The 26,150-nt window shown below is 37.2% G+C and overlaps 2 protein-coding genes across 3 annotated transcripts in view; both read left to right on the top strand.

The window, feature by feature from the left end:
* Window positions 1–1,270: 1,270 nt before the first annotated feature.
* LOC110466802 (histone-lysine N-methyltransferase, H3 lysine-79 specific-like) lies at window positions 1,271–2,239 on the top strand. The gene has a single exon (XM_021523561.1). The coding sequence runs from the start codon at window positions 1,271–1,273 to the stop codon at window positions 2,237–2,239; it is 969 nt and encodes a 322-aa protein (XP_021379236.1).
* Window positions 2,240–16,190: 13,951 nt separating this feature from the next.
* LOC110466869 (putative neural-cadherin 2) overlaps window positions 16,191–26,150 on the top strand; it is a 91,287-nt gene continuing 81,327 nt past the window's right edge. For both annotated transcript variants that reach the window (XM_021523671.1, XM_021523672.1), the window contains exon 1: window positions 16,191–17,953. In XM_021523671.1, coding sequence (XP_021379346.1) covers window positions 16,654–17,953 — 1,300 coding nt within the window. In that variant the 5' untranslated portion in view covers window positions 16,191–16,653. The remainder of the gene's footprint in view (window positions 17,954–26,150) is intronic.

Below are 26,150 nucleotides of genomic sequence, written 5' to 3' on the forward strand. Positions count from 1 at the left end.
GTTGTCAAATGTAGATTTTATCATATGTTCTATATATGGATATTAATCGATAATGGTGTTTTATAAGTCTGCCCAGTATTCAGATGTTTTCTTCAATAACAGCCAAAGGAAATTTGCAATTACATAACAGCTGTAAATAACAGTATTTTCGGTTGCAAATTGAAACTGAATTATTGATTAATTTTCTTTTGTCCGATAGAACCTATTTCTGTTGGTGATTTCTCCTTGCATTTGCAGCCGAAAGAGTGTTTTAATGCTGAAATTATTTTCGTTTGGAAATTGAATTGAATAATTTATTTTTTTACTTTTTGTCGAATACTGAACATTCCTTTTTGTGTAGCTCCAGGGCGGACATAACACAGAACTTCGTTTCCAGAGACGATTTTTACAGCACTTGACACCAGTGGCTGGTTTTGCTGGAGTTGCTCAGTTCGACACGTTGACAGACAGACCTGGATAGCAACAAGACGACGACGTCTGCTTCCCCGAGGTCAATGGCGGGGCCTGGATCAGTAGCAGACACAAAGACAAACGGACTGTCGAGTTTGGTTTGTCTGGTAACTGTGCACAATTCTAATCCTGGTAATGAGTTCACAACAATGGCTTAACCAGAGCGAGTCAGCGTCTACTCACTCTTTCAATCCTTCATTTCTTTTTCTTTCCTCCCTTCGTTTGTTTTATTTGTATTTTTCCTTCGTTTCGTTTTAATATTTTGTTTGTTATTCTATATATGAATATATGTTAAAAACATAAAGATGGGCAGCTTCAGCTAGCATATCTTTACATTCCAACAAAAACAATGAAGGTATTTTTATTCCATATCTATTTCTTTCTTTCTCGTTGGATCAAAATATCATTATTCTTATGTTTTTAAATACGTGTTTGTTTCAAGGCGTACCAGCCCCAGTACCAGGTCTAGTACCAGAGCGTACCAGACCCAGTATCAGGGCTAGTACCAGAGCGTTCCAGTCCCAGTATCAGGGCTAGTACCAGAGCGTTCCAGCCCCAGTATCAGGGCTAGTACCAGAGCGTACCAGCCCCAGTATCAGGGCTAGTACCAGAGCGTTCCAGCCCCAGTATCAGGGCTAGTACCAGAGCGTACCAGCACCAGGGCTAGTACCAGGGAGTACCAGCCCCAGTACCAGGGCTAGGGCTAGTACCAGCCTTCTCTCCAGTTGACTGGTTGAACAAGAAATATGTATTGATAGCTCAAGGCAAATATATTTTGTTGAATTAAAGGGATTCAGTACAAGATCTCACAAATTACTAGATGTCAACCGACAATACACTAAATAGAAAAACACATGAAATAATAGAAAACTGCAAAGAAAGAGATGGTGGAAAGAGAGAGAAGGTGGAAAGAAAGAGAAGGTGGAAAGAGAGAGGAGGTGGAAAGAAAGAGAAGGTGAAGAGAAAGAGAAGGTCGAAAGAGAGAGGAGGTGGAGAGAAAGAGAAGGTGGAAAAAAGAGAAGGTGGAAAGAAAGAGAAGGTGGAAAGAAAGAGAAGGTGGAAAGAGAGAGGAGGTGGAAAGAGAGAGAAGGTGGAAAGAGAGAGAATGTGGAAAGACAGAGAAGGTGGAAAGAGAGAGGAGGTGGAAAGACAGAGAAGGTGGAAACAGAGAGAAGGTGGAAAGAGAGAGGAGGTGGAAAGACAGAGAAGGTGGAAAGAAAGAGAAGGTGGAAAGACAGAGAAGGTGGAAAGAGAGAGAAGGTGGAAAGAGAGAGAATATAGAAAGAAAGAGAAGGTGGAAAGAGAAAGAAGGGGGAAAGACAGAGAAGGTGGAAAGAGAGAGAATGTGGAAAGACAGAGAAGGTGGAAAGAGAGAGAATGTGGAAAGAGAGAGAAGGTGGAAAGACAGGGAAGGTGGAAAGAGAGAGAAGGTGGAAAGAGAGAGGAGGGGGAAAGACAGAGAAGGGGGAAACAGAGAGAAGGTGGAAAGAGAGAGGAGGTGGAAAGAGAGAGAAGGGGGAAAGAGAGAGAAGGTGGAAAGAGAGAGAATATAGAAAGAAAGAGAAGGTGGAAAGAGAAAGAAGGGGGAAAGACAGAGAAGGTGGAAAGAGAGAGAATGTGGAAAGACAGAGAAGGTGGAAAGAGAGAGGAGGTGGAAAGAGAGAGAAGGTGGAAAGAGAGAGAATGTGAAACAGAGAGAAGGTGGAAAGAGAGAGAAGGTGGAAAGAGAAAGAATGTGGAAAGAGAAAGGTGGAAAGAGAGAGAAGGTGGAAAGAGAGAGAAGGTTTGAAAGAGAGATAAGAGAATGTTCCGGTTTCAATAGTCCATTGGTTAAATTTCTGTTGATTTCTTTAATGACCGCACAGCAAGTGTGATATATATAAATTTGTTTGGAATCTCCAAATAGAAGAGTATCGATATTAGGACCTTACTGAATACCAAGGTGAATTGAATAATTCTCTAAAAGGGTTTGGAAAATACAATGATGATGATGATGATGATGATGATGATACGTATCTTCATTGTCATAAATATTATCAAAATGACAAAGAGATGAAAACAAATCCTTACACGGAAAAAACCCGTTTAAGACCATTACATCTGTGTCTAGCCCCTGCAAATAGCGCTGAAAGATGTCAGCTGCTGTATTCAATTATAAAGCGCTGAAGTGACGAAGAGTTATCGTAATAAAATAGGATACACCAGTCAAAGTAAATTCTCATATTTCTATATATAGTAAATGATGGAGATTCAGGGCAATGCTAGCCTATTACAATAGCATAGAAAGGGGGTAGTAATCTATTTCATGACAGTATCAACTGTCTGTGACATCCTTCAACCCAAACCTCGAGACGATCTTTTCCTCCGTTCCAACGTCTCCTGTGGGAATATCTCATTTAATGGAATTCCTTTGCACATTAAAAGAATGTCTCCCATTAAATCCCTATCAGGATATCGAATGAAATCGAATTGAAAAAGGAAAAAACAAAAAGGAAAAAAACTATCTATTGTTCGTGCTTTTCGACACCATTGCTACACCGTCTTGGCATCGGGACAGACGGAATGCATAATTCTTCATTTTAATGTTGGTTTTTGTCGTAAAACCCTTAAGGGAACCTCAATTAGTGACGAAACGAAATTAACAAGATAGAGAAAATGCCGGAGCATAATCATGTTGCTTTTGCCGTCATGCAATTTTTTGCTAATTCGCAACCATCTGCCACATTAGTCATTTACAATGCGGCGAAATGTCTCCCCTCTTTTTAGACTCCCTCTCCCCGCATCTAACCACTTTGGGGTAAATTTATGCCGGCTATTAAGCTGTGTTGTAATTAAATCGACCTTTTGGCGTCCTCCGCCAACGAAGCTTCTTTATCCTAAAAACGTAATAAGCCGCTTTGAAGTCCATTGTGATCAACCATGTCGTTGGCGGGATCTTAGCTTTGACTGGTGTCTGACTCAAAACCACGTGTTTCTGTTTCACTATGACTATTTGGTTAGTCTGATCAACAAGAACTACCAAATGAAATTGATAATTATGACAGCTTTACATCTAAAATAAATCATCTATAAAACTTACTCTCAACCGATTTTGTATAAAGGCTATCATCTCTAAAAATCAGATATCTTCCGCGGAATTTCCTTGATTAAATCACAGAGCCACGTTAAAATCACACATATGCTTTACTGATATGGGTCACAACACACATAAACATACACGTGTGTTGTGACCCATATCAGTATAGCATATGTGTGATTGTAACGTGGCCCTGTGATTAAATGTTTTAGGACATAGTATTATAGCTGTTCATCAATATTACTTGTTTACTTTCCACCTTTGGACTTTTTGTCCTGAAATGTTTTTTGTTTTTTTTATATATTATTAACGCCTATTATTACCTCAGAGGGGAAAAAAATCGAAAACTGAAGAATGTGTACGAAATAAAACACGTTATCACTTTAAAACCAACAATACTATCATGTTACCTCAATATAGGGTCCTTACAAATTGATTTATTCTTACAAAATTGCATGATGACATTGTCCATCATTTTATTTATTTCCTTTGCTCACCACAATGTAATTCGTAGACTTTCAATTTTCCTTTAAAACATCTTTATACAGCTCCTTCTATACATCGCTAACCCTTATATAATGCCAAAAATTCCTTTGACAGAAAAGCGAAGTGGTACTTACATTTCATGACTATGTGCAAATACATAAAAACACCACGAAATCGTGTGTGGTTTTATCTGCTGAAAGTAGACCTATCGTTAAATTGTCGGTACCTCGCGAAAACAAACCCAACACTTGTCGTGATCTATCTGCAAAAGTAGTCGATAAAAACAGTATAATCCAATTTTCGAAAACATTGTTTTTATTGGAATCATATCTGCTTGGTTTTAATGGAAAGATGATTTCATTTACCACGTGTGATATTCGAACAAAAAATATTATAAATCGTTTAAGGAAAGTACTTTTGGAGCTGTAATTGTCTGTTTAAATGGCTATAGCACTTTTTACTACGAAACACCAAGAAGATAGATCGTTTGATAAAAAGCTGTTTTTCTTTGATCCTGTCGGCAAAATCAATAAAATTGCCAGAGAAACATAATAGTATTCTCTTAGAAATTCTCAAACAACTATTGATGCAGAAAATGCTGAATTGTGTTTCGCTTGAAGGCAAACTTAAGACATACTTTGTCGGTGAAGCGCCAAGCAGTCGAAATTCGATTTTGAGATAATGAAAAATTTACATTTTATCTTCTAATATAACGACGATTTCTGATAATTGCAACAGCAATACACACGCGGGATTTGAACATTTTAATGGTAAAACACAATGCTATACAGAACGGGACATGCAGGAAAATAGTCTAAAAATGAAACCTCGTATATTATGAAATCTGATGTCTCGTCTTACCCATGTTTAGGTAATTGGATGATTATTTCCAGATATTTTACCTTCGAAATCTCGAATACGGCATTATGTGTTTCTTCTGTGATATCTAGTAAGCTTCAAATCTTCAAAAACTCATATCTTAATCTGCAGATATTTTTATTTTTCCTGTCGTGTATAAGGAAGAATGAAATTACCACCCATCGATGAGATATGTCTGTGGTAATAAGAACGATTTAATTGCGCGACCTTGACGAAGAACTTGATATAATCAACCAGTATTCGAAAATATCAAGTTCAGACAGTTTGTTTGTTTGGGGTTTGACGTCCTTACAGCGGGCAGGGTCATTTTGTTATAGGACGTGTGCCTAGGTAGACACACCGGCCAGGGTCATTTTGTGAGAGGACGTGTGCCTAGGTCGACACACCAGCCAGGGTCATTTTGTGAGAGGACGTGTGCCTAGGTAGACACACCTGCCAGGGTCATTTTGTGAGAGGACTTGTGCCGAGGTAGACACACCAGCCACGGTCATTTTGTGAGAGGACGTGTGCCTAGGTAGACACACCAGCCAGGGTCATTTTGTGAGAGGACGTGTGCCTAGGTAGACACACAAGCCAGGGTCATTTGAAGACGGGTGTCTAGGGAGACACCGCCTTAAACAGAAAGTAGATAGAAAAGATAGATGACAGGAAAGATAGGACACGGGGGAACGATCCCAAGTGTTACAAGGGGGGGGCAACAAATCAGTGTGGGTTTCTTCCATGTTCCTTTCGTAGAAGACAGAAGAAAAGCCCCACATTAGTCGCCTTTTACTAGCATTGGGATACCGCAGGTCTATTCTTGATTTCTTCAATGTCCCCTAAATACATAGAAGTTAAAGAAGAAACCATCCCCGATTCTGCAGGGGTGGGGGGAGGACATAAGCAGATCATGCAGCCAGTGGGATACAGCAGGCCTTTTCTTCCCCCGAAGCTGCACGGGCTAGTACGGAAAGATGTTGATAAATAAAGTTATATTGCACAACCTTGACGGAGACCTCTAGACAATCAGTGAGTACAGGAGACCGGTGCTGAGCTGAGCGTGTGGCTTCGTGAAACAGTTTATATGCCATTTTAAAGGCACGTCTAATTAAACGAAACGTTAGAAAAAATATTCAAACCAATGACTTGAAATTTGCTCCTTTTTTACAATATTTTGATAAACTGTGGCAGAACACTAATCCGACATCCAACCACAGTAATGAAAACTTAACCGGAAATTCCCCGAACATATTTCAACTTGATGAAGATTTGGCGTCCTTGAAATTTAAAATCTTTGAAATAAAATGTTCTTTTGCCAAGAATGAGTTTGATTTACTATCACTGAGGCATTGCAAATTAGCACCATTTCGTACTCTGCATGGCGCCGATAGCCTTGTTGATTTGGTCTCGCATGAATACGTACCTTTTTTTAATCAAATTATGCAATTTCCAGGAAATCCCGTACGTCAATCAGTTTCGTAACGTTTGGCAGGCCCTAAATCTTCAGAATGGAAATGGAATCAGGGTTAATCATTCAAAGGTTCTCACAGTGTCAATGCGTCCGTCAACTCAGAAAATTTGTATTGTAAAAAACAGCTTGAACTTTATGATTTGGAAAATCAAATTATGGGGAAGAAAACGTGTTTAAACTGCAACAGCATCAAGAATTGAAGAAATCTGTCGTGTAATTCTCTGAACCGGAAGTGCAGTTTGACGCAAGTGCGATGCTATAAAATATTAATTGATCACTCATGAACCAGCTGTCACAACATTTTTATATAAAAAAAAAGAGAGATAACTTTGAAGAAGCCGTACTCGTACTTGATACATATAGATTAATTTAATGTCGTGTACAGAAATGTGGCATTACCTTTTAACATTGATTTATTCTAAATTTGAAATATTTGTACTATAATCATGGGGAGAGAACGTAATCCTTATCATAAACATCCATATCTTAAATTCTGTCCAATTGGCTACATCAAAGCGGTGGGTAAGTCCGCTATATTGCTCTTGTGTGGGTAAATAGCCACCAGTATGTATCTTCGAAATTACAGAACGAACGTTTTACAAGAATTTGCTGTTAGTTAACATTCCTGGGTCGTTATAAAAAGAAACGATAAATTAATAACTCGCTAACTTTGGAGGACACGTTGAACAGTGTGTTTAGAACAAGCGTAAAACATGCCTAATATCTATATACACCCCACCCCTACCCCCGACTAATCAAAACCTTGTATAAATTAATAAGATGAAGATCTTACATATATTCATGTCGACTTTTCAGAAAGGCCATTAGGACATTCTTCTCCATCATCCCAATTCCTTAGAAACTCATAGTGAATTTCTGGGTTATTTGTTACTTCGCTTCCATATCCATAGCAACAAAAACAGTTTGACAATTAAAATTTCGAGAGAGAGAAATTCAATAAAATTGCATAACGAAATTGTCCGTATTTGTCAGTTAGTAATATCACACTACAAATGAATTAGTTTAAACAATTTGACGTTCCTTTTGAGCTATATCGGTTGCCATGCGACCACCATATGTGGTATGCGGAGTTGTTAACTAATATAATATTTTGTCATAAACTTCACTGTCAAGTAAATGGTATCAACGTCACACACAGAATACGGCAGGACGCCGACAACTCCACTCAGGAACAATATCAGAAAATGTCGATAAGTCTCGCGCGCACGTGCGTCTCTCAGTTGGGGAGATTTTAATCGCATTCCGGCTCTCATGAATCCCGATCCCCAACAAAGATAACGTTGAAAAATTAACGCTTCTCACTTCTGGCTGTTTTCGTCTAGTTAAATAACGAACGTCTTATCTTTTTTCCGAAACATATTTACAACTAATACAGCGCAAAATTATAAACGCCTGTTTTACTATCTGGTTTATCTAAGTTTCCTGTACTTAAGGAAGTATAATTGTCAACAGAGACGTCTTAAACTATGCACCCGGTATGTCTCAGTGATGTCATAACACCCTAAACGATTGTTAATAGAAACAAGTGCTTCTTTCAAAAGCAGTTCAGAGTATCACGTGATTTAGCGAACTGCATGTCTTATAATTATCTTGTTTTATATTTATTTTCGTATTTGTTGTAGTGGGCTGTAAAAAGCGATTTTAAATATATCTCAAAGATGGGTTTATTTAACAATAGGTATAGATCATATCGTTGCACGTTGTAAGAAATCAAATCCTCGCTAATGAATTGTTTATACATAATAGTACGATTAATTCTCAAAAAAATGTATCAAATTGCATTAACGTAAAATTACTTACATGGTAACATAGCATGTGATCTTGATACAACGACTTTATTCTTCAGGTTCACCATCTGGACGCGTCCAGCTACAGATGTCATTCAAGTGCCGAATCCGGCTGTTGACAAATTCATTCAGAGTAGAAAACATTTGATTTTAATTAAATATATTTTCTTCTTTTTCCTCCCTTGGAATGACGTGTCTCCTGATGCAATGTTATCTGACTTGCTGCATGAATTAATGTTGCCATTAGTAGCCGATCCGTCATCTTATTGTTTCGGACGATTGGTCATGTTCTCCGCACGTCTGGTTTCCATGGTGACGCATAATCGCTCAGTGGTGTGTATTCGTTTCTGAACTCATTATGAACGGAACAGAATCTTTTCAAAACGTTTTTTCAAAATTGATTTCAGGAATCTTGGATTTATTTAAGGGGCATTATCAAATCTTAACCAAATATTAAAATATTAAAGAACATGTTGTGTTGACTCGTACGAAAAAAACTGGCAGATTTATTGAATAAAATTTGGACTTTTTTTGTAGTGATGTAATGCAAATAACGAAACCGTACAAGTTTAGTTAGACGTAGTCTGGGCAACTGGTCGACAAAATCTACAGAGAGTGTTTCCATGGTGAGTCCGTCACCAAATCAACATGGAGGAGCACCACAGCCATCGACATGCTCTGTCTTTGTTTGTTTACCTCTCTGCTCCTGTTTAAGACGTTCGGGACATCTTTAACACATTGAGCTTAACAGCAGAAATATATTGACTTTGTCCCCGTGTATGCATAAACATACTACAAGTCAGGCTGATCAGTACCTCAATTTGGTTCATTAATTCTAGATTTCGTAATGTCGTCTAAATAGATGCTGTCTAAATGTACCATAAATAGGGGGGGTTTAAGAAGTTTGGATTTTTTTTTATTAATCACAAATTCATTCCATTTCGAAACCACGTCCTCCAACACTCATGAATAAAAGTATTTTATTTTGTGCAGTCGAAAATATCACATAAATTCACTATTAGACTAAATTCATATTTATACAGTCTGGTGCACTGTCAACATGTCTGTGGTCGTCGATTCCCTAACCCTGTTTATTTTTTTTGTTCTGTATTTCATTAACCACACATTAAAGAAAAGTACATTATTCAAATCTGATTTTCAGAACAAGCTGAAAAGGTGATGCTTGTATTGTCTTTACAGTTAACTTATGTATGTACAGATATTTCATAATCGAAGTACTTTGTTGTTATAGGGAGGAGCCCACATGATCCAAGAGTTTCGCTTTTGAGACACATATCTGCTGTAACAGAGAGAAAGAGAAAATGCACGGCCAGACCGGGGTTCGAACCCGGGACCCTCCGAACTCTGGACGGACGTTCTTACCAATTGAGCTACCCCTGGTCGCTGACGATTGACCCAGTCCAGTTCCATTACATTCCTACCTCCTTCGACAAAGCCTTCGAACCCGAAGACACACGAGACCCTATACCACCTTCCTTATATTTCGTTTGGAGCAAAATTTGTAACAGGAGAAAGAGAAATGCATGGCCAGACCGGGGTTCGAACCCGGGACCCTCCGAATATTAGACGGACGCTCTAACCAATTTAGCTATACCTGCTCGTCGACGATCGAGCCAGTCCAGTTCCGCTACACCTGCTATGTACTATGTATGTCGAGAGCCCAAGCCAGAAAGTTAGGAGACTGGTAACTATCTGTGAGTTCCGTATCATCCACGATGTTCTTGCATGTTGTTTGCTCGCTTGCTTAGCAGCACGTTGACGTCCGTTTGTAATGAAGCCAAATGACTGTAGAGAAAGTTAAAACTGCCGGATGGACAAAGACTATAACCATTATGATCATTCACTCTGCATATTCGTGTCTATGCGTGGGGTAGCCAAATAACTCCCAATTAAGTTGATCTGATGAACTAGTTCAACCACGAGATCTTTATTTGATTTTCTTGCTTGGTTAAACAATTCAGTGTAGGACCAAATGAAAATGACATTCACTTGTGATGTGCCAAAGACTTCCACACAAGTCGATTTGGTCAACAAATCCAAACAAGAGATATTTGTGCAGAGTTCAGCTAAAATGACGACAGTATCTACAAGTATATGATCGTGTCAACTTCGGAGCCTTTCTTGAGTGACGCATCGATGAAATAGTTTCAAGATTTATCATATGGTGCATTATACTCTAACAACAGGCTAAGCAGAGATGACACAGCAGACAACATGGAAAGAACTAGAATGATGACAAAATGGAAAACGATCCCAAATATTGTGGTCAGCTGATATAAGTGGACATTTTCGTTTCTTATGTGTTCTTCTGTCGATAAACCATTCACAATTTCAAAATGGTTTCAATATATTTTGAAATTTACCGACTCATCGTCCGCCTTGTTGTTCGGAAAATGCACACGTCATTTTGGCACAGAATGGAACAGGTTTGTTAAAAAGGAGTTTCATCATAAATGTTAAGAATATGCATTTCACCAAACACTTATATTCGCGTTAAAAACAACGTAATCGGTCTAACCTCCATTCTTTATTGGTTAATCATACCATTTACCTACAGGTGGAAAAACTCTGATTTTTTTGGAGAACATTTCCGTCTAGTGACAATCGGAATCACGACGCGATACTCTGATCATCATATGACGGAAAGACCCGAATAGTTCCGATTTAGTTGAAACGTTTACTCGTTATAGTTTTTGATTCAAGGTAATGTAAATATCATTTTGTGTATGAACTAGGTTAGTGTTACAAATTACAACGTAAAATAATTATAAAAACTTTATAACTCTAGCAAGTTCAGCTATGAAATCCATAAAGCTCTCGGCATAGTATTTCAGTGAGGTAGCACTCTTAAAGTCAGCATAGCAAGGAGGCAAATACAGCAACATATCCTGCCTACAGCACACATATAGACACAAGCCAACCTATCCAGCCTACAGCATACATATAGACACAAGCCAGCCTATCCTGCCTACAGCACACATATAGACACAAGCCAACCTATCCTACCTACAGCACACATATAGGCACAGGCCAACCTACCCAGCCTACAGCACACATATAGACACAAGACAATCTATCCAGCCTACAGCACACATATAGACACAAGCCAGCCTATTCTGCCTACAGCACACATATAGACACAGGCCAATCTACCCAGCCTACAGCACACATATAGCCACAAGACAATCTATCCAGCCTACATCACACATATAGACACAAGCCAGCCTATCCTGCCTACAGCACACATATAGGCACAAGCCAGCCTATCCTGCCTACAGCACACATATAGGCACAAGCCAGCCTATCCTGCCTACAGCACACATATACACACAGGCCAACCTATTCTGCCTACAGCACACATATAGACGCAGGCCAATCTATCCAGCCTACAGCCCACATATAGACACAAGCCAACCTATCCAGCCTACAGCACACATATAGACAAAAGCCAACCTATCCAGCTTACAGCACACATATAGACACAAGCCAACCTATCCAGCCTACAGCACACATAAAGACACAAGCCAACCTATTCTGCCTACAGCACGCATATAGACACAAGCCAGCCTATTCTGCCTACAGCACACATATAGACACAAGCTAACATATCCAGCCTACAGCACACATATAGACAAAAGCAAACCTATCCAGCTTACAGCACACATATAGACACAAGCCAACCTATCCTACCTACAGCACACATACAGACACAAGCCAACCTATCCTACCTACAGCACACATATAGACACAAGCCAACCTATCCTACCTACAACACACATATAGACACAAGCTAACCTATCCAGCCTACAGCACACATATAGACACAAGCCAACCTATGCAGCCTACAGCACACATATAGACACAAGCCAACCAATCCTACCTACAGCACACATATAGACACAAGCCAACCTACCCAGCCTACAGCACACATATAGACACAAGCCACCCTATCCTGCCTACAGCACACATATAGACACAAGCCAACCTATCCAGCTTACAGCACACATATAGACACAAGCCAACCTACCCAGCCTACAGCACACATATAGACACAAGCCAACCTATCCAGCCTACAGCACACATATAGACACAAGTCAACCTACCCAGTCGACAGCACACATATAGACACAAGCAAACCTATCCTGCCTACAGCACACATATAGACACAAGCCAGCCTATCCAGCATACAGCACACATATAGACACAAGCCAACATAGCCTGCATACAGCACATTTACGCACGAACACGCATACATTAAACACATGGAGGCACCTCCTTAAATGACCATGCTGATAGGACGTCAAACAAAGTAAAACCAACCAAACCATACAGCCCACCTGTTGAGGTCATAATTACGACATAACAATTGTAATGTAAGGTACATCTGACTCCCTCTCTGGGATGTGCCTCTCCTTATTCTATTGAACAGCTTTGAGTTAGCATCCATAGTTAATATGAATGCCAACTGGAATGATGTCACTGACTCCAAGATTATAATATGACGTCACAATGACGACAATATATATGGAGCCATGAATATGCAATTTTTGACTTTAAGATAACATGGAAAACGTCTTATATATATATTATCAGAAGGTAATCATATTTGCTAATGACAACTCCATCTTATACCGTCAAATAAAATAACATCTCATTTTGATGAAATAATATACCATCATCATATCTGACCAATTACAACTTATTCTATCCATATATATATTATTACGAGAAATTATACCATCTTATATTCATATTATAAGGTCAAATCCTTAGGACCTTTTGTTATCTAAGTAATTAAGATCTATACTAGAGGACCCCATTGGAAATAAGCTGCCACCCAGCTTTCATGGGATATCCTAGGTTAAAGCTTAGTCAAACAGATACATTGTAATTATAGTGCTCCAAAATTTGTGATATTAACTTTGATGTGATAAGCTAAATACTGTGATAAATCAGTGATTATTATGCAATTGAAATCTGTGATCATATGTGATATTTGTACCTGTATCCTGCTTTTAACGAATAAATATTATTATTATTATTATTATTATTCTTTTCTCTAAATATTAAAAAAATGATTGTGTGATATAAACTTATCTCAAATTTGTTTCCGATGGAAAGTCATGCGAGATCCTATATATAGCTAATATGTTGTAAGCGACATATCGGAAATTCGCGAGTTGAAGTGTCTGGAACTTAACGTCAATCGTTAGGTGACATATTGGTCTGTATCTGGTGTAACGTACTTGATGTAAGCTTTACACAATTTATCTCCGACAGTTTCGATTTCCTTGATCTTTGACGGTTTCAAGTATGATAAGGTCATGGTCTGTGATGAATAATTTGATAAATAAAGTCATACGGTGCGTGCAAGTAATGAAGCATGTTAAAAAGTCTAAAACACTTCAGGTTATAATTTAGTGGCCGATATATTTAAAATGTTTTAAAAAATGGGGGGAAATCATATTTTTTGTTAACAAAAATATGTTTGAATTGAGCTGAAACCTGTTCTGTGCTATTAAAAGCTCAAATTAAAACTAGCAAAATAGTTGTGAAAATTGCAGTATTGTATTTAAACTACATGTAATGATAGATAAAACTTTGAATAAGCTGATTTTAAAGCCATGCTCGGTTGGCCATGGTTCCGACCGATAAGAAACTGACACAGACATTTGTGTCGCTGTTGGATGTCGCAAAGTTGTAGTCCTGGACACACACGATCGAAATTATTGATTTTTCATGCAACCCGTTACCTACGCTATCTATATGCTAGTAATACATGAAGTATAGCGAACGCCGTCGGAGCTGGTGACAGGGTTACATAATATGTTGTGTCGTAACCGTCGCCATATTGACTCGAATATTGATAGGATCATTAATACAATGAATACAAAAATTCTATGACAACACACTACCGACATTACAGCAAATTTTAGTGAATATTGAAATGCAGTAAATAAAAATGTGTTATGTTAATTTTCACCGGGGACTGGCTTAAACTGATGCTGAATAGTGTGTCCAATTCTTGATTTGACGGTGGACATCACGACCGGTGCCAGATGTGGTGTCGGAACTTTACTCCTCAAACACCTCCTCATGAATGAAAAGGACATCAAATTGTGACGCATGACATATATTTTTAAAACAAACACTATGTAACGCTTTTTTTTAATCAAACATATCGACGTTATATAAATATTTTCACTTAATACCGTCAACTTACCACATACAATGCAATCTGTCCAGCAGCACCCTTTTAAGAGCTGTTTCTGGATGAAGATTTAAGTGAAACATTTTTATAGAGGAAAAATATGTCATTGTATCATGTGTGGTATCTGGCCTGTATGTCGGTCGCCTAATTGATTGGGCCACCGTTACATTCACGTGACACAATCCTTGTAAGGCATCTTACGACGGGACTCAAGTTGACATATGACAGATTGGGTTTTTTGTTAATCAATGATCTATGATGCTGGGGGAAATCCCTGCAGGACTTGGCCGCGGTCTGAAGACCAACACATGGTGACGCCATGCCATGGACAAAGACTTCCCGACCTTTTGTGCCTTCCGAATTTCTTTTCTAGTGAAACTATACAGACAGTCCTCAAAATCTGACCGGAAAATTGATTTGTGAGTTTCATTAAAGCATCTGAACCGTTCCGAAACTACAACTGACCGCTTTTTAAGATGTCGATTAGGGGCCAGTGGCTATATCTTTAATCGATAAGGGCCTGCCGAGGACGGGTGACTGATACAAGGGTGTCTATCATGAAAATTTGGTATTGTACATGTATATAAAAAAAATACTATTGCATTTATATCGCCCTGTTTTAGTTCAATTTCTTCTTTGACAGTTACTTGGAAATTAATGAAAAACGGATATATGTATCGTAACCAAATGTTTACTTTTTTTCTTTACTGTGAACCCCTTTCGAACCCCTGGATGATTCTTACAACTGGACGCAGACTTGATACAAGGTTTTAGCACTAACTCCCTAGGGACATGTGAAATAGGAAGGACTGTTTCCAAATACAGCCTACCACATAAAAAAAATCTCATAAATTCTAAGGCTACAATATCAGTGATAATTACGATTGACATGTTATGGCATTGAAATAGCGGCAAACATGTCATGTTGAAATGATTAATTATATTGATATAGCACTATACAATGACATTTTTATGGTAGGGATGCATACTCTTTATCTGATATTTTCTTTCTAATCTTTCAATTATATGTTTTATTTTATGTGCCATTATATGACCAAATTACAAAACAAAACTTTGTTAAAAGGAAATGAAAATATTTTAATCATAGACTGATATAAGTAGAAATTGTTAATTCATAATATTATCATAAATTGAGCTGTTTTCTTATATCAATGTACCATTTTCATGTTGATTTGATTGAACAAAACATCTAAAAAAAGGAAAATTTTATTTCATATATGTGTATTTTCCTCACTTATGTAATAGCATTAGAATCTACTTCCATCTAGAATATCTCACTGACATTGTCAATATCGTTCATATATTGTGTGTACATACTTTTAGTTCAGCTATAAAGTTGATATAGGTAATTGGCTTCTCTGATAGCGTCAATCGTTTGTTAGCCATGCGTAAATAATCCTCCTATATCATTTGATCCGTAGTCTGCACTTAAACCTTGCACACAGGTGTATTTGTTTAGGACGCTATTTTGTCACGCTTCAATGAAAAACGTAGGATACCTTCTACATCGATCATTGGTCAAAACACTATTTGCATATATAAGCCGTTCCGGGCATCTCCCGCTATTTTCCCCAAAGAGAAACTAGGTGCTATATAATAAGACACGTCTTTGCTATGCTACAATTCTAGCTCATAAATACATAAATGATATATTAATAGATTTTGCACTGAAAAACACATCGATTGAAGCGTTTATCGGGCTCTGTGCACCCATTTGTTCACTCGCCGACAGCGGTGAGGGAGGTAAAAAGAAGGGCAGCCGGACTTTACAAATTCCGACACCTGAGTCGTTCGAATGGAAACATAGGAAAGTGTTCGGAACACGAATCGGCAGGAGGGGAGATGTACATGTGTAGAGGATGGATTTAAATTGTAAATGAGTCGGATCAACTCAAGCGGTGACGAGTTGTGTGCTGTAACCGTGTACTTGGTATAAAGACGGATGATCAGCGATTCTGTTGGATGTTATGATATTGTGACTGGAGTAGGGTGTTCCGAGCGGCTGCGATGCAGATGATATTTTGAGAGAGCTCGCCGCAAAATGTAACGGTCTTGCAGGAGTTGTGTGTGCTAGCTATAGGCTTGGAGATATGTCGTACACTGGTTTGTTGTTCTGGTGTGTTATTTAAAGATCACACTTGTAATGTGATCGTTACATGTTGGATTTATTTCTATCTAAATTTAACGATAACGTTTCCCGGATTTTCAGTTGGATCGGAGAAGTCTTACTTATCTAAGGCCGTGAGGCAACATGGCGACCGTAAGGATGAAAGGAGTGGATATATGTCTGTTTTACCTTGTGTGTCTAATGGGTATGATTGGTTTTATACATTCCACTGCACCAACAAAAATTGGTAAGATTAAGACAAATGTTTATGTACCTTTCAAAACACCACCATCAACTGTCATTACGAAACTCTCCGTATCAGGAAAAGTACCTGTTTTGGAAAGTTTCGGTGAAAAAGCAAGGTCACTTTTTACAGTGGACAAGGGTCATTTTATGACAAAAGACGACCTGACATCTTCATTAGGAAAGGAATTTACATTTTACGTCAGGGATGCTTTAGAAAGTGGACCAATCCTGGATGTGTTGCATGTTATTGTTGACAATTCAACAGATTTGTTTACTTTTCCACAGCAACAATACATTGGCACCATCAAGGAAAACCAACCATCCCTTTCACCTGTGGAAATAGTCGGTCATGTTTGGTCTAGAAATCATGAATCTGTGTCACTTGGTCATATTAGATATTCCATCTTTTACAATACAGGGTCAAATAATTTTCATCTCAAACACAATCTTTATAGCCAAGTAGAAGAAATCAAATTTGTCACTAAAAACCCGCTAGACAGGGAAGAAAACAACCAATACAGAATTATAGTCCAGGCAGAAAATGACCAGGGTCAAAAAGCACAAGCTGTGGTCAAGATATTTGTACTGGATGAAAATGACAACATTCCAAAATTCGAAAAATCATCATATAATGTAGAATTTGGTGCAGGAATTTACGGGGGAACAAGGGTGCTTCAAGTTCGTGCCTTTGACTTGGATGATGAAACCATCGCATATAAAATCGCAGATGAAAATGGTCTGTTTATCATCGACCCAGTTAGTGGGAAAGTATTCCTGAAGAGAAATGCATACCTTGATTCTGGGAATTACATGTTCTATGTTGTGGCTCGAGATTCCAGCGGTCACTCTAGTGACCCAGTCAGTGTTCAAGTCAAAGTGATCCCTAAGGCGCTAAAATTTGAATCTTATCGTCATCGCCTATCTAAAAGGTCTACAGTCATCAATCGTGTTGAGAAAACCTACGAAGTTCAGGAGAGTATGCCCAGTAGTAAGTCTATGTTCAGTATAGCGTCGACCCCGCCCCCTTTATCAGGGGTGGAGCAGTATAGTTTAGTGGAGTCCTCCCTTCCCGAAACGTTTCAAGTTGACACCCGTGGATATGTCTATATCAAACAAGGGAGACAACTTGATTACGAAGACATGCAGCATCGCATCATTACCCTGAAATTCCACATCACCAACTCGAACAACTTTCAAGGTAAGTTTTCAATATATATTTAAAACAAATTTTCTTTGTTTGTATATAACCATATAAAATGTTTTACAGTCAACCTAATGGTTAGAAGCATTACAGATTATATATATATGGTACTGTGTTTATTCAAAGAAGCAGTCGTGCATGGTTATGTGCCATACCTGGTATTTTGATTGATAATTATTAATAAAAACAACCCTTCATAACTTTTCATCATCCTAAGTATTATTTAAAGTCAAGCCAAGTTCAATACAGTTGCTGTACAAAATTGATCTGTCGAAAAAAATCTGTGCTTGATTTTCTTTACCATAATGGTATTTGAGAACAGTGCTTGCATTAGGAAGCAGTTTCTATATTCTACTCTGTGTATTTTGAAGCTGATCAGCATAGGTCATTTACACTAAATGCAGCTTTGATTAAATTACTCAAAACATCATGTTCACCTTCAACGTTTGTGAGAGAGTTAATAAATGAAACATCAAATCAAGGTGGCAGAAAGCAAAGAAATTAACGTGTCTTTGTTTAGAGTTTCGGATGATATTGGTTCATTTATGCGTACTCTAATAATAGCTATTAGACACTGGTTATCGATTGGTCAGTCAGGTATGGGTCCAGTCTAGAGGTTTGATGGGATAATGGTCAGAGTGCAGTGCCATCTTGAGTAATATCAGGTTGACACGCTCTCTACTGACTAAGGAACATAAACTTGACCTTGATATATTTCTACATCAGCGTGGAGTCTAACAGAGTTACTAGTACAAATTGTATAATGTTGGTCATCATTCATAATCACTGGTTTAATACCAGAACTTCCTTATATAATGTTTATGTTTGTTGGTTAAGTTGTAATTTGGAAGAGTAAATTATAACTAGATTCCTCTTCAATAGACCTTTAATAGCAGAAACATTTTCATTTACTTCTTTCCCTATAATTTATAACGAGGACCGCTGCAAATTATATTTAACTGAAGGTTGCAATTTTCAATACAATGAAAATAAACCTGTACAGAGCCTATGGGTTGCAGGGAAATGGCGTCAGGTTAGAAAATATGAAAACTTTAGTGCAATATGCATACCGTATATGACAAGAGATCTTCATTGACGTATGTTATACATATTTACCTTGTACGTACAATACTTCATGACATGAGGATGATTAATGTTTCAAAGCTGATTTTTTTCAGTTTATGGAATTATTAATCATTATGAAACATACATGTACCATTTCGTTGTCATGTATATAATCCATGCATATATACTGAATTTCTGGGCCAGGTATATTGTATTATCATTATAGGCTTTGAGTTGAATTCAACACATTTTCATGGTTTGATAACATTTTTGGCAGAGTTTTTAATTCAGTTTTAATCAGAGTCTGAAGATAAAAGATGTTTTCGTAATAACGGTCAGTGGGTGGATATGTACCAATAACAGCAAACAATACTATATATATATACATTGCATAAGATTATATGCAATCCAATTTTGACATGATGGTATTATTGACGATGTCTTTAAAACATTGTTTGAATGCTCGAGAGATCGTTATGCCACGGGGCATTGTTAGATATATCCTAACAAAATGTCGTGACGACATTCTCACATAACGAAAAAATAAAATTACAGGAAGTGTTCTTATTGACATTTGTTGAGTTGAGCTGTAAAATATTACTCAACAAATTAGTGGTTTCTCGCCAGCAACACTCGTCATGGCGTGGCTTCATTTGTACTCATTAAATATTCATGAAATTCACCCAAACAAGATTGTCAAATGACAGTCAACAATTACAGAAGAATAAAATGAATGCACAGACCAGAGTTCATGGAGATCTAGATCTGTGGAGCAGCCTTTTTAGTTCTCTGACACACTCCAGGGTGGTTGTTTTTAATGATTTTTTTCGTTAGATATATAAAGGAGGTGATTACACTATGAAACTGAAGCTGAGTCACTCTTGAAGCAAATATACATCCATCTTGTTTCTAATTATTTAACTGTCTAAATTAAAAATTCATACAGTTGACCTTGTTTGAACAAAATTTAATTTTTCAAATATAACTGTTATCTGTAGATTTTTTTTTGGAAATATGTCTTGGTATACCCACATAGTTTAATTTGATCATTAAAACATATTCGGTCAGAGACCTGTATGTTTATTTCAGAAACTACTGGTCAGTTGGGCTGGTAGTTTCCAATTTTACAAATCAATTTTCAAATTCAATCGTTAAATGCACCAGATAAGTAATATACAATTTTGACTAGTCTGATTAGGCTAGCTAGCATTTTTTAGAACCATTTCACTAGGGCTCAGATTACATAGCTGGCTATATGGTTTATATTGCCTAGCCCTGAAATAGTCACTCTAGACAGGTACGTGCTGATCATTGTTCAGGTAATCAACAGACATGTACATTTTTCGGGGTTCCTTCAATCAGAGCTCGGTCTGAATTATGAAATCACAATTAATTTGTGCACGGTATGATATGGCAATATAGTGTAGATTTATAAGTGTATCTGTAGATTGACCCCTCTGTGAGCTTTATAGTTAACATTATACAGTTATACTGTAGGTAATTATACATTTTAAGAACTCTCTTTACACAGTTTTAACAGCATGATCATAAGAGATTTTCTTTAGGTTTGGTTTAAAATTGAAAGATTATGTTATAATATGTATCTAAATGCCTCATTATTTTGAGAAATTGTCTATAGGGACGGTATATCATCCAGCTTTGTGTGTCCGATCTAAAGTACACTGTCTCTAGATCTAGTCTATAGACCCATAGTCCTGGGCCTAGTTATCCTGTTTGAATATTAAGCTACCTTATATGGTATAAGTACTGTATATCCTTCACCATTTCCAGTTCACAATTTGTGTTTTGTGTGCTGATCACATAAATCAAGAGTTGAACCAATAATTGAGTTGCTTTATTGACTGGCTAGTCCCTAATATTGTGTGATAATCCCAATTAATAGTCTAACTGCCCTGACACCTGTAGTAAACAGGAGCCTGGGGCTGACCAGTCTGACCAATGGTCAAATACCTGGGATCAGCAAGGAAAGCATTGTTAGCTTAGCTTTTTCTGTAACTGTATCTAAACGGAAAAAGATTTTTAAATACTTCTTGTCTTAAATGGTGATTTTTCTTTCCTAATGTAGTGTATTAAATCGGCTTTAGTTTGAATATTTTGTTTTTATTGACATTGTTTTTGATAGCCCCAATTATATAAGATGAACAGTTCTTGTTGGTATGTATATGCTGTTAAGCTGTTTATCCTACACAACCCAACCCTGATCAGCCCTGGACAATAGTTTCCTGGAGCTTAGGCCCCTGTCACCTGAAGGTGGGTGTGGTAGTTGGGACCCACTCAACAATTTAACCACTCTTGTCCAGCGAGATGACCAACAGTGGCCGTAGTCATTTGTCATGTCACCGGTCAACGGAAATGCCAGGACATAAATGTGTTTTATTGTTAGACAGTCAGCCCTACCTGTGACTTCTTTGAATTTTTGGTATTTCTACAGGTGAAAGAAAAGGGTGGTCTTTTCCTTGATATTTGTCATCCCAGACCCCTTAAAGCTATAATATAACCTTTAACGGGCCTTAGAGCATTGTGTAAGTACAGGTGTACAGGGTCTGTACACAACTCGTTAATGACAAGGTGAACTTTTGACCTACAGGTATTTTGTGGTGTATTTGACACCAAAAAAACACTATAAAGTTTGGTCTGTTTATGCTATTTTGAATTGCGTATATATACCTTTTGTATTGAGAATATAAATGTAATGAAAACTAATATGGAATATACAAATGTATACATGTATGTCCCATCATGTCGAATCCATTCTGTTTCCAATTTAATGCAATAGCTTGTTGAAGACATGAAATGAAATATACCATTACCAAACTTTAAAAAAAAAAGGTACATATAAATTATTCATAAAGGCATTTAAGCTATTTTACCCTGGGTTTGGTATGGTAATGACTTTAAATGTGACCTTTGGCCTTTAAAGATAATTTTTTTACTCACACAAGTTATTAGAAAAAAAAGAACAACATACAAAATATACTAGGAAAATTAAACAAAATTAGTCATCTGAGAGTTGTTTTTTCTTTTAGGAAAAAAGCTACAAGATTCCCATTCAGGAGTAAATCTGTTTAGTCCAAATGTACAAAGGATTGTAATTAAGGAACAAAAGACTGAGCTGGTGACCATGATGATATCTACAGAAATGAGAAGTTACTGACAGGCTTGTACTAGTGAACTACAGTAAAAAGCCATTAGTCCTGGTCGTCTGTGACTGAAGTCCTGTGACAGTACATACATACATGTAGTTTATGTTGGGGTGGATTCCCTGGCTGTGAAACATACTTCACAGTCAGTGTGGATATCATTAGAACAGTTTGTGAACAAGTCATCAGGATCACTTATCATTGATCAATTCAAAGATCCATATCTGTCGGTAGCAGTTTAGATGAATCCTATCATCATGACACCCAACTCACTGGAACAAAGTTCTAAGACGGAGGTTGGGGGTACTGGTTTTAGTCGGTCTGTAGACACGTTTGTCTGAAGTACTGCAAAGACTTGACAGATGTTTATTTGTACACTTTCATTACCTGGTATAGTATACAAGGTTGCTAAACTATTAACTAGGCAATTTTAGTTTCAACAAATTATTGACAATTTGTGGAGTTATACCCCTTTTTGTAGAAAACAATACCTGGGAAACTTCATGTAAGTGTCTCTAAGAGAGTAACTATGGTATGTACTATTTATTGTGGGTAAATCCAGCTGTAGACACGTTTGTCTGAAGTACTGCAAAGACTTTACAGATGTTTATTTGTACACTTTCATTACCTGGTATAGTATACAAGGTTGCTAAACTATTAACTAGGCAATTTTAGTTTCAACAAATTATTGACAATTTGTGGAGTTATGCCCCTTTTTGTAGAAAACAATACCTGGGAAACTTCATGTAAGTGTCTCTAAGAGAGTAACTATCAGGGGTTGACACTAACTTTTAATAGGTGGTGGACCGCAGGTCCACCTGCTCTCTTGATCTGGTGGACCTGGTTAATTTCTGGTGGACCTGAATAATATTCTCAGATCTGGGGCGCCATGCGCCCCGGTCGACGAGCGTAGCTAGGAGTGGGGGGTGGGTTCGGGAGGGGGTACCCCCCTCCTGAATAAGAGGGGGGTACGGGGGTCCTCCCCCGAAATTTTTTAAAAGCTAGATGCAAAATCCTGGCATCTGAGGGTTTTAAACAAATAATGAAGGTTTTTTAATTTTCTGTAAAATACTTGTTTTTTCTCCTTATTTTTTATTTTTTTCCATTTATGAACAAGTTTTAGTAAATGACACAGAAACATGAAACAATTTTCTCCTTGTTTATTATTTTTTACATAGCTCCCATCCAAAGGTGTTTGAAATTCTGACTGTAAATTGAGATAAAGATCATATGAAAAAATAAGGATAAAATAATATACTTTTTTATAGTATTATACCTTTTTTATATGATCTTTATCTCAATATACAGTCAGAATGTTAAAATCATTTGCCCCAACAGTAATCTTTACGTATTTTGTTGCACCTCTATTCAATCCTTCCTGGACATTTCGGAAAGATCTTCTGAGTGCAGCATACCCTACATTTCATTAAGTTTGTGTCAGTATTATTATTGAGCCATGTAAACGATTTTTCCATGACTCCTGAAAGGATATCATCCTTTTTGTTGCCCATACAAACTTTGTGTTGTTTTTGTTCTGTTGAAGTTTTTAACTTTTTTTTGCAAGTGGTTGTAAACCAAGCCATTTAAAAATCGCGACACAGGCGATACGGTACTAGTCTAGTACAGATACTAAGTGAATCGACGGACACGATCACCTAAACGATATACGCTAGAATACGATAGAAATTAAAACGTAACACGAAATTGTGAGGCTAAGTTTACCTTCATTTACCGGTTGACCACCGTGATCGTGACGTCATCGTCATTTTAGTGCTTACAATAGCGGCAAACTATACCACTAGCGACTCAAACGCTGAAAGGATTCCGACTTACCGCAAGCGGATTCACGCACTTCACTCGTCCAAGAATGATAACGACAACTTTTAGCGGTTTAACAACACGAAAATACGATACATTTTTTAACCAGATGGGATTTTACGGCTCGCTGGCGAAGTAAATAAAGTCTTTATTAATATATTTCTGAACAACATTCTCAAATATATATACACTTATCAAGTAATATGTGGTGGACCGGCGGTCTACCAGCTTTGGAGATTAAGTGGACCGTCCAAGATTTTGGTGGACCCGGTCCTCCGGTCTACCGTTAGTGTCGATCCCTGACTATGGTATGGACTATTTATTGTGGGTAAATCCAGAACATGGGAACAAATTGTACCTAATGATGTCGCTGTTCTTGTGCCAAAGGGTACACAAATTCCACAACTGGTTCATAAATATTAGAGCTACACAGACGGTAGACTGTCTGTTAGTACAGATTACCTATATAGACAACAGACAATTATATATTGGCACAGTTTTCCCTAGTTTTCCTGTGTATATGTATTAGATTATCTTGTAAGTATTATCATAAGTAGGTATAAATGTCAGGTATTGTGTGGGAGGAAAAATATGACGTACAAATCACTCTAAGACTGGAATTGGCTCTTTCCTTCGACAGAACCAAACAAATATGTTCATCTTTTGAAACACTAATCGCATTCCATGTAAAATATCTTTGATATACTTCAGGTTTTAGTCCTTCAAACAACACCATTTTGTTCTGTTTGGTATGCTTCAATAATAAACAAATTGCTGAAGGCTAAAAAACACAGGTGGTCCTTCAAAACGGCCATTTTGTTACATCTTTTCTGTTCACATCAGGGTAAAAATGATCAAAAGAGTACATGCATGTATATGGTTGTGGTGGTATCTGTTTTGATGAGAGCGATCAGATGTAGAGTTGTTTGTACTTCAGAACAGGAAACCATTGATACTTGAGTCTGAGGAGGCTGAAGTGCACAAAGTTGTGATACATTCAATAGATTGAGTGTCTGTTACAATCTTACACTAGCGTGACACATATCTATTCAAAGTATATATATATATTATGTACGATGTCAATTCAATTCTCATGCAGGCTGTATTCTTCCTTGTTTTCTGAAAAACAAGTTTTGATTAAATTTCCTTGTTTTCATGATAAAAAAAATGATGTCCATGTGCACAAATAATCAAATATTAAGTGTTGTACATACAGTATTTCATACAGGCCTTACTCATATCAGGTTAAAGCTTAGGCTTAGCTTTGATATGAAATTTATTTATCATTGATAAATTGATTCATGTCCTTGTTGGGAATGTTATCTTTAAAATATGTTTAGTAATATAGAAGGTTTTTGCCTGTGTACATATTTACATTGATAAATAGCATTCCAGTTGTTCCCCAATTTTTATGCCTTTATTATACATACTGACAATGCAACGATTGAACTTTGGTAGGGTACTTTTCCTGTAGTGTAGAACCAACTTAAGGTCCTCAAAAACAGTAGCTGACTTTTAAGTTGGATTAAAATATTATGGTTTAAATCATTATATATTCTTAATTTTTTAGTTCTTTAGGTCAATTTCCCTTCAAAAAAATCAATGCAAAAAATGACTTTTCATAAAATCATGCTTTTTAAGGGTGTAATTTCCCCAAGTAATTATATAAACAGACACAGGCTCATGTGGAAATAAAAAATATTCTCCTAGTTTTTTAATCATGGTTATGATGATCTCACTAAAACACTTGTTTCACATTCTTTGTTATGAAATTACACACTTTACAAGATTGTACAGATTCTCCAATATCAGCCCTAATAGCCCTATGTCATCAGATATAGCTTTCGACACTCACATCCAGCAAACTTTTCTACATGTCTGTATAACATTCATGAATGAACCTCAAAGTTATCGTACTAAAATATATTCGGTGTAATATGAGGCTAGGCTGTAACTAAACCATATCGTTTTCCACCGAATTTGACCCTATCTAAATTTTCAGTATTACACTGAAAAAAAACTTCTTGGGAGAATTTAATATCATGTTATAAAAAAACATGAGATCATGTTCTTCTTTCACTTTTTTTAACCCCATCTAAATGTTTACAAAGTGGTTTATAAAATTTTATTAGAAGCCGAAGTGATATGAT

Source organism: Mizuhopecten yessoensis, unplaced genomic scaffold (genome assembly GCF_002113885.1).
Source record: "Mizuhopecten yessoensis strain PY_sf001 unplaced genomic scaffold, ASM211388v2 scaffold11145, whole genome shotgun sequence".
NCBI classification, from domain to species: Eukaryota; Metazoa; Mollusca; class Bivalvia; order Pectinida; family Pectinidae; genus Mizuhopecten; species Mizuhopecten yessoensis.